Below are 14,697 nucleotides of genomic sequence, written 5' to 3' on the forward strand. Positions count from 1 at the left end.
TACAGGAGGGTCATTTCAACCACCAACCGCTTCAGCCTGTTCTGGGTTAACAGTGGCGCAGCTGTCTAAGTGCTGGCTTAGAGGTTCAACCCCCAGTGATGCCACAGCCAACCGTCAGTGACCAGGAGTCTCAGAGACTGTAACGGTCCTCTCTCTCTCTCTCTCTCTCTCTCTCTGAGTGGGTGGGATGCTAGCCGGTGGAGACGTCCGTTAGCTGATCTAGCAGAATTAGCCGTTAGCGTTGTTCTCGGAGCGCGCTGAGCCGCAGTGGTGGTGTGTGAGCAGTAGTCTGAGAAGACGTGGTGGAGCTTCTTCACGTGTCTCAGAGGAAGCAGAGCTCGACTTCATCCAGCCAGCACTGGCTGCATGATGTGATGGGGGGTTCTAGATAGTGGGAGGACTGGGAACGACTACACTCCCCTCAGTAAAAGCGGGTTAAGAGTGAAGCTGGACGGCCTGTTGGAGAGAGTTCAGCATGCTAATCACGCATGCGCACTGCAGCCCCCTCATAAATCTCCTGAGCGATAAAGCCTCTCCGCCGCTCACTCCGCCTTTAATTACTTTGTCAACAGAGAATAATTGTAATTGATTTCTGCGCCGCTGTCTCTCCGTCCCTTTCACACCTCCTTCCTCACAGCCGGGTGGAGGAAAATCACAGGACGTCCCACAGAAGCGGCTCCAGCGTCCCTCTCCGGAGCCCGCGCGACTATTGGAGCTGCAGGAGAGATCATGGAGAGCCAGTCGCACATTTCTGAACGCAGGTTATCTCATCAGGGATAAATCACTGCAGTTGTGGGTCACTGAGTTTAGGCACATTGGGCGCGGTGAACCTCCTTGACCCCAAGATAACAGTCCCAGTGATCAGCCGTTAATTACACACAGACCAATATAATGAATTCATCAGCCACCTTATTCTCTCTCTCAGTGATAAGAGCCGCTCTACTGCAGACGCTTCTCTGAGAACAATAAAAACAGAGGTGCTGAAGGGGAGTTATACAGTTCTCTAAGGAACCATAGAACGTTCCAACAGTGTGAAGAACCTCCACAAACAAAATTAGAACGTACACACGGGCACTGAGACAGATTTAACATTTGGCCACTTTAGTGCTTTTACTTACTGGCCTCGGTTTTAGAAACCCAGTAAAGGAAAGCATGATTTCCACGTGACTGTACAGCCCAGAAACCAGTGGCTTCTCTGACTGGGTGTGGGGTTTCTGGTGGGCAGCTCTGTTTTAAAGAGAGGACAACACAACAGAGCGGACGAGATTTTTACGAAGAGAAAAACTTTATTAGGCCAAAACAGTCGGCATCAATTTCTTCCACACAATTATGATTCATAATGTGGTCTCGGAGCCCCGCTGTAGGATCAGCAGTGCTGTCCAATGAGGTATGCACATACTACTGTCAGCATTTTCTAATGCAGCTGACTGGCTGCTAGGTCTGAAAACAGATGGAGATAAATGGACTATAGCAGTTCTAACGTTCAGATTCAGAGTGGAGATCAGCAGGACTTCAGGAACGTGGTTCAGAATTACAGGCAGACTTAACCTGAACTCGGCCAAACTGACTCCATCAGCCCTTTAGCCTGGCTTTACAGGGGAACTCCACCACCTCCACTAAGAGGAACAGAGTCAGTCAGAGTGGGGGTTTTAGGGGTTTGGTGTGAAACGCTGGGTTCTAGATAAGCTCCTCCAGTCAGAGCTGGAGTTCTACAGTGGAGGTTCTAGATAAGCTCCCCCAGTCAGAGCTGTGGTTCTACAGTGGAGGTGAAGGGAAGCAGACGTCTGAAGCTCTAATAAAAGCTCCTCACAGAAAGTTCTTCACCTAATGGTGATGAAGACGCTGCCTGATGCCTGAGACACTGTTCTACCAGTTCTGAGAAGAGTTCGGCTCTAGAACCTGCTTTTAAAATCAGAGGGATACATGCTGCAGGGTGTAGTGCGGCTACAGAAAGTAGTCCCTAAAGAAAACTGCATGATTCTCTATTCACTATTTTACCTTCATCATCATCATCATCATTCCATATAAAACTCAGAAGACTCGTGTAGCTGCACTGGCCAACCAATGGTACAGAAATGGTTTATTAGAGGAATGGTCAGAGAATGATGTCCACCCAAGTGTCCACTTAATCTGAACGCTGAGCACAATATAACCCAAAATACGACTATCAGAACTATCTATAACCTTCTAACGAGGGCTGCACAATATATCCAGTAAGTTATTACTGATATCAAAGGTTGGTCTCTAACCAATCACAGTGTGTTACCTGTGCTGTGAGCATTCTGACCAATCACAACTCCAGATGAGTGTCTGTGGATGTTGTAATGGTTAAAATAAAAAGCCTCAAATAAACTCACCATTTAGTTTTACTACACTACACAATATGCACCAATCGGCCATAACATTAACACCACCAACAAGAGAAGTGAAGAACACTGATTATCTTCAACTACAGAGACTCCTGAATCTGAGACACTGACAAGAACCCTGGAGACAGGGTCATGGGTCACTGATGCTCATAGAGGCCCCACCCGCCTCACAAAAAAGGACCTGTTGTAATGTTAAGTCTTGGTGCCAGAGACCACAGCAGGACACCTTCAGAGGTCCCGTAGAGTCCATGCCTCAAATTCTCAGATCTGTTTTGTCGGGATGAGGAGGGCCTGCTCAGCATTAGGCAGAGGGTGCTAATGTTATGGCTGATCGGTGTCTAACTGTTATGTGATATATTTGTGCAGCCCTAGTTAAACACAACCTTCCACATCAGTGCTGGTCTTTGACTGCCACCAAGAGGCACTTTGTACTGGTGGTGGGCGCCGGCGCCCGGAACCGGAGCAGCGCTTTTCACTGAACGCTGTACGTGAGCTTCCGGTCAGCGAGGCCTAGAGTCACCAGTAGAGCCCGCGGGTCCTTCCTGTTCTTACGAACCACGATTCGGCCTGGCAGCTCATCACCTGGACACAGAAAGGAAAAGGGAGAGTGATTAAAACAAGATGACCAGTGACAAAACGCCAAAACACCACATTCTTCCTAACCTGTTCAGACCGCTGACCAACAGGGGCAGGACTTCCAAAACCGTGTAACCATGTAGAAAAACTGCCCTAGCTCTCAAATCCTGAAGCTTTTACTGCGATTACCAGTGGCAATATTTCCTAAACTCCAGCCTGAACACAGAATGTCCATTACCTGCAAATGCAGTGAATTATGTAACAACATTAAATATGTTAAATATGATGAATATGTTCTGATCTGACCCAGTGGATTAACTGTGTTAAAAGAATGAGTATCAGCTACTGAAACACAGATCCAGTCCCGATCCTTTGTTTTCGCTGCTGCGCTGCTGTGTTTGAACTCCTTAATCTGACATTACTGCCAGTCTGAAGTTTAAGGAAGCCTTTCTCCAGATGGGAGGGTGTAACTTAGAGTGTAAAGGCCTTTTTTGAAGTAAATATTTCTGTAAAGTATGATAGCAGTTAAAACATATAAAGTATTCAATATTTTGTATAATTGACACAAAGTCCTACTTTTTTTTTATTTAAAAACTTTGCTCTAAATATGGAGACTAAACACCGTGAATTAACTTAACCGTGCTTTCATCATGCAGATGGAACTGTTTGATGTAAACACAAAGATCATAGTGGACTGGATTAGATCAGACTGATGCTCAGGTTTAAAGTACTCAGATCAGGGTCATGCACTTTTATCTGGATCAGGAGGCAAACTAACCCCCTGCATCAGTGTGACGTTAACGAGCAGATTCACTCCGTCCTGCGTTCCTGCAGTCCGACGTCACACACTGAGCTTCAGTCCGACATCACAAACACAACAAACCCAGCCAATAACAGCGCCGGGGGGGCTGCCACATACACAGAGGGGCTCCAGATGGTGAAGGAGAATGTGCTCAGACAAGTACAGTGCTCTTACACACACACACACACACACACACACACACTTCACAGCCAGGACCAGAAGACACCAACGATGATCATAACAGATAATCACTTTGATTAACTTCACGTTTGACTGCCGGGGGGGTAAATGAATGCTTACCCATTCAGCGAACAAGCCCAACACACACACACACACACACACACACATACAGCTTTGTGTCAGTGTTTGAGAGGAGGAAATGCTGACTGCAGTGATTTTTATTGTTCCCTTTCTGCCGAGACAGAGGCAGCAGAGCGACACTGACAGAACAGAGAGGGGGGGGGTGAGGGAGAGAGAGAGGGGGGGGGGGTGGGAGAGGGGGAGAGAGAGAGAGAGGGGGGGGTGAAGGAGACTAAGAGGACAGAGAGTGGAAGAGAGATAAGGAGAGATAATTTAATACTATTCATTTCTAATAACATTAATTCACAGAATAAAGATCAAAACCCATCATTTCAGTTTCTTTTTGTTCTGAAAATACTTTAAATACAGAATAAAATACTGAAAATACTTCAATTACAGTATTGAAATGATCACTAAATATAGAGTAACAGCCGGAGCCGAACTGCAGGTCGGTCTCAGTAAAGTTTATTGGATCGGACCGAAGTCTAATTGAACAGCTCAGTCCACTCTGACGGGTCTCGGGAGACTCGGCGGCCGGATCCAGAAAGGCTAGAAGTGTAATTGCTTTGGGTCTTTTGATGACCCTCTGATTTAAAGCCTCAAGCGGTCAGACGCAGAACCACACATCTCACAAACACACATCCGTCTGAAAGTTCTCCCCCCACCGAACTTCCAGTCCCAAAAGAAGGGTCATCCCACACACCTGAATACCAACCTCAGAGCAAATCAAGGCTTATTAAGGTTAAGTAGTTGGACCCGAATTCAAATATTAAACCCTGATCTCAGATTTCCTGATGACTTCACCCGGAGGCAAAACTCACACAGGAAAAATGAAAGGCCCTGAAACCGAACCTTGAGGGACACCAAAATGCTTTCTCCCGCTGAAGGATTATCCCGAGAAACCAAAGACATCTACTGGTAGAATAGAGTCTCCTAACCCAGTGTGTTCCACCTCAGGCCGACCCAGTCTGAACACTTCTGTAGGATCTTCTAACGAGTGGTGAGCACGGCTCAGCTTCTGAAGGACCTCAGTAAGCATGCAGTGCAGAGGCAGGACGTCAGCCATGCGTGGAAATGGAGGAGGGAGATAGTGCTGATGCAGGAGAAGGGTCGTACATCACTGCGGAATTTGCATTAAACATGGCAACCCAACCAAGAGCAACCAAGGCCGTAATGAGAAATGAGGCGCTCTGAAACGTCTCTATGCTGAGGAACGTGATCCAGCACTGCTTAATGAGCAGCACAGGAATCTGCTGCCCGCAATCTTACTGATATTTTAGCAAAACAAACAAACAAACAAACAAACAAACCTTAAATGTAGTCGATCGCAAAAGACATGTTTGGTGCTTCTTTAGTTTTAGCACTGGAGCTATGAGGCTAATGCAGCTAACAACTAATGGAATCTTTTAGCCCACCAATTAGCATGGTGCTAACTGCATGCAGAACTTGTGTCTGTCCCGGCCCACTAATACATTTACCCTTAAAATACAACCATTAAAACACTTTAGCAACTTTTAATTAATGAGAGAATCCAGCAGCATCTCAGACATCCTTTAAGCCTTCGATTATTGATTATACATTTTATAGGTGCCTATATTACTATATTAATTATTTCACCACCACTGTATGAAGTATGTGGAATATTAATCTAAATTAATATTCCAGAAAGCTCTTAGTCTTTTTTCAAGTACAACCCCGTTACCATAAATAATAAACCTAAAGTAAATTATTTAGTAAGTAAATTACAATGTTCTCAATTTCCTCAAGCATTTTGGTTATTGGTTATTTATGTAGCACTGAGTAATGTAATTTTCCAATAATATAATAAGTATTCCACTAAAGATCAAGACCCTGTATTACATTATAAAGCTAAGTTTTATACATAGTTTAAGTGCATTTTTACATGATTATTACAATATTAAGTACTACAAACCATAGTTAAAATTATATTATTATTATATTGTTTCTGAGAAGGCTTAAACACATTTGTTTTTTTTTTTAATGTTGAAATTTAGAAAAATAAAAAGTTAATGTCCATAACAATCTCTAATAGTCACAATTTGCAACAGATCATCAGGTCTTCTACCCATATCCTGCAGATCTACTAGCCTGTATCATACAAATATTGAAAATGTGCTTTTTTATAGCTTAAATTCGACACTAACAAACACACGTAACTTCTTCAGCCTGTCCCCGGCACTGCGGACACATCAGAGACATCGTGGCATTTATCCACCCAATCATCCCACAGTCTGTGAGGTTGGGAATAGAAGAAGGTGAAGCTGAAAGCGAGAGGGAGGGAGGATCCATAGCTGTTTACACAATTACCCAAGAACGCAAAACCTCCTATAATATCATTCACTTCCCCACAGCAGTGAACCCAGATAAAAGAGCAGCATTAGCTCTCCATCAGCGCTTTAATTACAACCAGCCGGGCCGCCGGGCCGCCGGCGCAAAGCTCAAAGACAATAGACTCATCACAAAGTTACTGAGGGAAGTTGTGGTGAACGCTGCGGCACCTCTGCATTAACACACACACACACACACACACACACACACACACACACACACACACACACACACACACACACACACACACCTGAGCTTTCCACTGCACGACTCAGCTCAGCAGTAAAGCCACAGTAGATTCAGCATCACTATCAGATTCACCATCGCTCCCTCCTTCACTCCCAAACAGCCCCGCCCCCTCCTGTCCAAGGCTAACTCTCGGACACCTCAAGGTCCTTCCAGCACCGCAGTCACGACCGGCATTTTAAAAGAATTATGACCATTGGGGCGGAGTCAAGCAACACGAGCCAATCAGGATCCAGATGTGCCGAAAGCAGGACGGTTCTGATTTCAGGTTTGTTTCTCAGAGTCTTACGGGTTCTACGGCAAACACACACTCCCACAACAGAACCGCGACCCACAGCACACACTACACTGTGTTTATACAAGCATTATTACTATTATTACTATTACTATTATTATTTAATACTATTCAGAACTGAATTCATATTCAAGCTCAAAATCTCCTATGAGCAGATTCTCCAACACAAACTCCTGAACACTGTGGACCCGCTTTGGCTCGCCGGGCCGAAGCTTCTCTCATGTTCTACTTTTAATGGCCCGTGCAAATGAACTAAAGCATGACAAATGAAGAGGCTGTAATGGATGACATGGAGAGAAAAAACGGGACGTTTCCAGGAGTTCTGTTTGGCGGCTGCTGAGACGTTCCCTCCCTCTCATTAGAACTCAGACACGGACTTACTGAGATTACCCACAACACCCGGCACCTGCGGTGCTCCACATACAGGCCACGCCTCTCACCAGCTACCGGTCCTGCTGCTGTTTATCAGGTTATTCAGAGCTGCGTACAGCGAGTTCAGACTGGGCTTTAAGACTTGAGACATGAGACATGATTTATGTAAATGAGCTCTGTTCTGATTGGCTGCCCTGTATTGTGCCTCACTCAAAAAGCAGTTCAGGCTGAAACACCCATAATAACATGAGTGTGAATGGGTGGGGCTAAACTGCTGTAGAAATAAAGGGTGGGGCTAAACTGCAGTAGGCTGAATGGGTGGGGCTAAACTGCTGTAGAAATAAAGGGTGGGGCTAAACTGCAGTAGGCTGAATGGGTGGGGCTAAACTGCTGTAGAAATAAAGGGTGGGGCTAAACTGCTTTAGAAATAATGGGTGGGGCTAAACTGCTGTAGAAATAATGGGTGGGGCTTAACTGCAGTAGGCTGAATGGGTGGGGCTAAACTGCTGTAGAAATAAAGGGTGGGGCTAAACTGCTGTAGAAATAAAGGGTGGGGCTAAACTGCTGTAGAAATAAAGGGTGGGGCTAAACTGCTTTAGAAATAAAGGGTGGGGCTAAACTGCAGTAGGCTGAATGGGTGGGGCTAAACTCATATAAAGTGCTATTGGGTGTTTAAACACTACATCACACTGTCTTACCTTTACCCTGCATCCTCCAGGATACCGGCCCTTTAATGCACTGCAGGTTGGAAAAGGGTCGTGGGAAAATGATGACAGCTGTAGGTTCATAAACCACACAAACATCATAACTGGAGCTTAAAGCAAACAAATCACTGTAAAAATAATAAATCGTTTAGGGTCTCTGGGTGACTGGTGCCTTTGAGTCGACTTTGTAAGGAAGCACACTGTCAGGGAGTGTGTGCACACAGCAGCTTCCAACGTAGAGTGTGTGTGAGAGTGACCTGCTTAGACTGTAAGGAAGTGTGTGTGGCAGGCTGCCACCAAACGATGTTAAAAAACCCATTTAAGTGTGAACAGCCAGCCGGGGACTGCCGGCCTACTGGACTGTAGAGAACGAGTGAGAGAACGAGGTGATAAGTCTCTCTCTCTCTCGTCTTCATTTTCATCTCCATATTAAATCCCCTCTCCAGGCTCCGCCCACTAAAGTGTTCTTCTGCAGATACTTGCTTGATTGTTCAAGTTTTAGAGAATCCTAATGAGACTGTAGCTCCGCCTCCTCAGTGTATATCACAGTCTCTCATTAAGGTGAATATTAATAACGCTCTAAATGTAGGTATTGTGATATACACTGAGGAGGCGGTGCTACAGTCTCTTATTAGGGTGAATATTAATAACACTCTAAATGTAGGTATTGTGATATACACTGAGGAGGAGGAGCTACAGTCTCTCATTAGGGTGAATATTAATAATGCTCTAAATGTAGGTATTGTGATATACACTGAGGAGGCGGAGCTACAGTCTCTCATTAGGGTGAATATTAATAACTCTAAATGTAGGTATTGTGATATACACTGAGGAGGCGGAGCTACAGTCTCTCATTAGGGTGAATATTAATAACGCTCTAAATGTAGGTATTGTAATATACACTGAGGAGGAGGAGCTACAGTCTCTCATTAGGGTGAATATTAATAATGCTCTAAATGTAGGTATTGTGATATACACTGAGGAGGCGGAGCTACAGTCTCTCATTAGGGTGAATATTAATAACTCTAAATGTAGGTATTGTGATATACACTGAGGAGGCGGAGCTACAGTCTCTCATTAGGGTGAATATTAATAACGCTCTAAATGTAGGTATTGTGATATACACTGAGGAGGCGGAGCTACAGTCTCTCATTAGGGTGAATATTAATAACGCTCTAAATGTAGGTATGTGATATACACTGAGAAGGCGGAGCTACAGTTTGGGAATGACTGTATGGATCATATGAGCAGTACAGAGGGCTGCAGACAGTGTGGATCTAGGTTCTCTATACAGATGCATGAGAACAGTGAGCCGAATGCTAAGAGGTTCCACTCTATCTCCCACTTCCTCCAGCAGCATTTTCACCAGTTATCGCACACCAGAATATGCAGCAGTGTCCAGGCGTACCACTTGGCCTTTTCATCCGACACGACCATCAGTAACGTCAAAACAACGCTAGCGGAGCCGACGTGGTTCTTATCACTGACTGCTGAACGCACTGTCCAGCGCAGAGGCCCGTGGCCAGCCTGAGCAGAACTGGGGTCATTTATTACCACGGATTGGACACAACAGAGCGGGCAGTGGAGCGTCATCCATCTGCACATCAGATGACATCTCTCCGATTCCCATTACGATAAGACAGACTTCATCAGTTAGCTGAGCCGCGGCGCTGAGAGGGGACAGAGGGAAAAACACACAGTCTCGATTTGCTGCCGGACGCTCAGACAACACCCACGTTCTGTAGCTACCATCCAGATGTGGATCCAGAGTTGAGCTTTAATCAGACCTGGAACTCATATTCTGTTCTGAAAGCATCTCTGTTCAGGTCTGGTCTGCGCTCTAAGCAATGGCACTGAAGAATGGTTCTTTGAATAAAAATGACAGGAGAACCTTTTAGACACTAAAAGGTTTTCCACCAATCCACGTTCTCCTCAATGCCTGCCTGCAGCTGCCAATCAGCCTCAAAATCCTGATGCTGGCCTACAAAGATGAACTCCTTCATCAGCCATTTTTGATTCCATAAAGAACCATGTTTGTAATGAAGAGTATGAAGAGGTTCTGCAGACCTCCAGACCTTCAGGCCTATTTTAAATACGGTTCTTTGAGGAACTTAGTGGTTCTATATATTTATATATATATAAGCACCTTCATTTTTCAGTGTACCTGGATGGTAATGGTCAAAACCTGATTTGTGCCAAAAGCTCTTGAAGTCTGACTCGGCTTGACCTTCCACCCTTCAATACTCATGAAAGACCAATACATACACTACATGTCCAAATGTTTGTGGACATCACTTCTGTGTCAGCAATGGATGCGATTTAAAGTAGCTGAATGTGTTCATTAGATGTGTAAATGCACACACAGCTTGTCTAGTCCCTGTAGAGAAGAAGTACTGCCAGTAGAACAGGACTCTCTGGAGCAGCTCTACAGCTTTACACATTCAGTAATCAGTAAAAAGACAAGAAATCAACAATCTAAAAAGACATGACAAACCTAAGACCCGCAGCGAGCAGCCAGAGACGACAGCGGCAAGACGAACCGCCCTCAGAGCTGGAGGAAGAGGAAGAGTGAGGACCCGATCCACACTCTCTGATCAGAACTATTTATACCAAACCACCAACCACTGCTCAGGTGTGCAACATATTCATAATCATAATATAGTAATCATGCTGTAGTAGAACTTAATATAGTCATGGCAGTGCTGGTCAGAGGAATGGGAGGAATGATGGGTAATAGTGGTGATATTAATAGTGACAGACAGATAAACATGAACTATTGGCACCATGTCTAATGCCAGGTTCCAGAATCTAGTAGAAAGTCTTCTTCTCTGGACAGTAGAGACAGTTACTCCAACAGAAGCAGGATCAGCTCTTTTTTATTTCAGAATAAACAATTGTCTAAAGACCATCTCTGGAATCTGGACTCCTCAAACTAGATAGGGATATTTCATGAGTGGACACGTCTGTAGGTCACTCTGGATCAGAGCTTCTGCTTAATCTCTTACATGTAAATGTACTCCTAAGAACCCTGGTAACCTTTAACCAGTCACAGAACCAGGTAAACAGCCAGACAGTTGTCTGTGTTCTCGTGGAATCACTACGCGTGTAGTTGAGGTCAACTCTCAGGTATTGATGGAATACCCTGTGAGTGAAGAGAGGAGACAGATCCTTCAAACACATGAAGAACAAGCATCTAAACAACAGTGTGTGACATCTGTTCATCTGAGTGATTCATCCTGACTGCCACCGTGCAAACTCTCTCACCGGAGGATAAATGATAGATGTTAAAACAACGCCTCCCATGAGTGTGTTTAATTACAGAGCAGCAGGTGTCAGGAGAACATGGGGAGTGCCATCTTGTGATGCTGCACTGGAATAACAAGACGCCAGAATTAACAGGCAGCCAGTGCAGCCTCCGATCCTGACCCCGGTTCAGGTATTAAGCCCCTATTGAGACCACAGTCCCACTCCCACAGGACATTCCAGCTTTATGTATGACCATCACACCAACAACACATTCATCAACAGGAGTTCACACCCGAGACGAACGGATGAGGTTTTACAGACTGCTCCGGAATAAAACATGTTTAATCACACACACACACACACACACACACACCTTCCTGACTCCCCTGCAGACGGATAAGACACATGTCACCCAGAATACACACACACCCTCTTACACGTCCATATGTGTATTAAAAAACAGGGGGGAGCCTTTTAAACCCCACACCTCAGTTCTTCACGTCCATTACTGCCGCGGTTAGCATTGGTGGCACAAGCCCTAAAACCGAACCCTCTGGGACTCCACAAAATCATTAAAGTTTAGTCCCTTTTTCTCGCAACATAACACTAGCATTGCTCCCGACACTAGGAGGGTGAGAACTTCGCACACATCCCTTCTGACACATGGGAAGCCAGCCTCCACCTCTTTTCCAACTGCGCTGATGCCGCATTGCCGGGCAGCCGACGCTCAGTGTAAAGCACCTCATGTCCATCGCACCAGCTAACAGCCTCCTGTGCTGACCAACATCGATTAAGAGTGATGAGAGGAGAGAGTGCCATCTACCCACCCGGCCAACTGTGCTCTCTCTGAGTCCGGCTGCTGATGGCAAAACAGCATGGCTCGGGATTCAGATCAGCGACCCTCGGGCCACAGTGTCCGCATGTGAGGCCATTTTACCACTCAAAGCCACTAACTGATCAACACCTGGTTTGGTGGTAAATCAGGGCTTAATGATGGTGAATCAGGTGAGCTGCTGCTGCTGCTGCTGCTGCTGATGATAATGAAGTTGAACACATCCTCCACGCTGTGCTGGCTGGACTGGGGGGCGTCCAGGAGAAACCTGGAGGAACCGAGCTCTGTTCTTCAGACTACCTCACAAGTTAGCATACCTGAGTGAGGTGCTCCTTTAACATACACAAGCTCTTCATTCAGCTCCTGTGTTATAGACGAAGTTTTAAAAGTGAAACACACCCGTGTGGACAGGAATGGGGTTCTCCAGCAGGAAAACGGTCTGCTTCCAGTGGGTTCTGGTGCAGTGCGGAGAGGTGGAGAACATCACCTGGAATTAAAAACACCACCACATTAAGAACGATCCAGTTACATGTCAGTAGAGCTTCTGATCCTCCAGATGAATTTTTAATTTAAAAGAAATACTTGGTGGCAGAAGCCTTTCCAGTACTGTAATACTGCATAAACCGCTGAGAAGCTACAACTCCGGACAGTGGGATAACGGTCCACCTTCATTTGTAGCACATTTATTATATATGGCTTCCAGGCATGATTCCCAGATTCCCGTGTTTAGTGCAGGAATAATGAGGAGGCTGCTGCTGTTTTTAGCTATGTAATGTGTTTTTATGATGAAACTATTGCTTTAACCTTGAGCCTCTGAAAATCCCCCCAGCTGCTTTTCCATCCTGAGCCCAAATTCTGTTGGTTTCTCAACAGTTTGGGTGTAAAATGTTTATTATTTTTTAATAATTATTTTTATAAACAAAACCTCTGAAGTTAAGTTAAAAGCATGTCTAAACGTTTAAGGTCCTAAAAGGGAACTGTGTGTTCAGAACCAGACATTTGAGTCTTACAGGTTAAAACCGTGTTTAAATTCAGACAGAAAAGTTAAAAGTTAAGAGCATGTCTGAATTTTATCACCACTTCAAGTTCATCAGTAAAAAGCCTAGTCACTGGAGGGTGGAGTGTCCATAGTATAAGCTCCACCTCTTCACGCTCACTTTACAGACTTTACAGTAAATGTGAGACCGTGGGAAGAGATCAGGTTTTATATTAACACACCTCTACACCACTCTACACCCCTCTACTCTACCCTCCTCTACTCTACCCTCCTCTACACCCCTCTACTCTACTCTCCTCTACAACCCCCCTACTCTACACCCCTCCACTCTACTCTACCCTCCTCTACACCCCTCTACTCTACTCTCCTCTACACCCCCCTACTCTACACCCCTCCACTCTACTCTACCCTCCTCTACACCCCCCTACTCTACACCCCTCCACTCTACTCTACCCTCCTCTACACCCCTCTACTCTACTCTCCTCTACACCCCCCTACTCTACACCCCTCCACTCTACTCTACCCTCCTCTACACCCCCCTACTCTACACCCCTCCACTCTACTCTACCCTCCTCTACACCCCTCTACTCCACTCTCCTCTACACCCCTCTACTCCACTCTCCTCTACTCCACTCTACTCTACACTCCTCTACTCTACACTCCTCTACTCTACACCCCTCTACTCCACTCTCCTCTACACCCCTCTACTCTACTCTACACTCCTCTACTCCACTCTCCTCTACTCTCCTCTCCTCTACTCTCCTCTACTCCACTCTACACCCCTCTACTCCACTCTACACCCCTCTACTCCACTCTACACCCCTCTACTCCACTCTACACTCCTCTACACCCCTCCACTCTACTCTACACCCCTCCACTCTACCCTCCTCTACACCCCTCCACTCTACTCTACCCTCCTCTACACCCCTCCACTCTACTCTACCCTCCTCTACACCCCTCTACTCTACCCTCCTCTACACTCCTCTACTCCATTCTACACTCCTCTACTCCACTCTACACTCCTCTACTCCACTCTACACTCCTCTACTCCACACCCCTCTACTCCACTTTACACCCCTCTACTCCACTCTACACTCCTCTACTCCACTCTACACTCCTCTACACCCCTCCACTCTACTCTACACCCCTCTACTCTACCCTCCTCTACACCCCCCTACTCTACACCCCTCCACTCTACTCTACCCTCCTCTACACCCATCTACTCTACCCTCCTCTACACCCCTCTCCTCTACACCCCTCTACTCCACTCTCCTCTACACTCCTCTACTCTACACTCCTCTACTCTACACCCCTCTACTCCACTCTCCTCTACTCTACTCTACACTCCTCTACTCTCCTCTACTCTACTCTACTCTACACCCCTCTACTCTACACCCCTCTACTCCACTCTACAATCCTCTACTCCCCTCTACTCTACTCTCCTCTACACCCCTCCACTCTACACTCCTCCACTCCACTCTACACTCCTCCACTCCACTCTCCAACTCCTCTACACTCCTCTACTCTACACCCCTCTACTCCACTCTACACTCCTCTACTCCACTCTACACTCCTCTACTCCACTCTCCTCTACACCCCTCTCCTCTAC

The 14,697-nt window shown here is 45.9% G+C and overlaps 1 protein-coding gene across 1 annotated transcript in view; it reads right to left on the reverse strand.

Moving 5' to 3' along the window:
• Window positions 1-1,273: 1,273 nt before the first annotated feature.
• Window positions 1,274-14,697, reverse strand: part of prmt3 (protein arginine methyltransferase 3) — a 50,825-nt gene continuing 37,401 nt past the window's right edge. The window contains exons 15-16 of the mRNA XM_072672160.1: window positions 12,491-12,578; window positions 1,274-2,951 (exon numbers count right to left, since the gene is read on the reverse strand). Coding sequence (XP_072528261.1) covers window positions 2,842-2,951; window positions 12,491-12,578 — 198 coding nt within the window. The 3' untranslated portion in view covers window positions 1,274-2,841. The remainder of the gene's footprint in view (window positions 2,952-12,490; window positions 12,579-14,697) is intronic.

Source organism: Salminus brasiliensis, unplaced genomic scaffold (genome assembly GCF_030463535.1).
Source record: "Salminus brasiliensis unplaced genomic scaffold, fSalBra1.hap2 scaffold_97, whole genome shotgun sequence".
Taxonomy (NCBI): domain Eukaryota; kingdom Metazoa; phylum Chordata; class Actinopteri; order Characiformes; family Bryconidae; genus Salminus; species Salminus brasiliensis.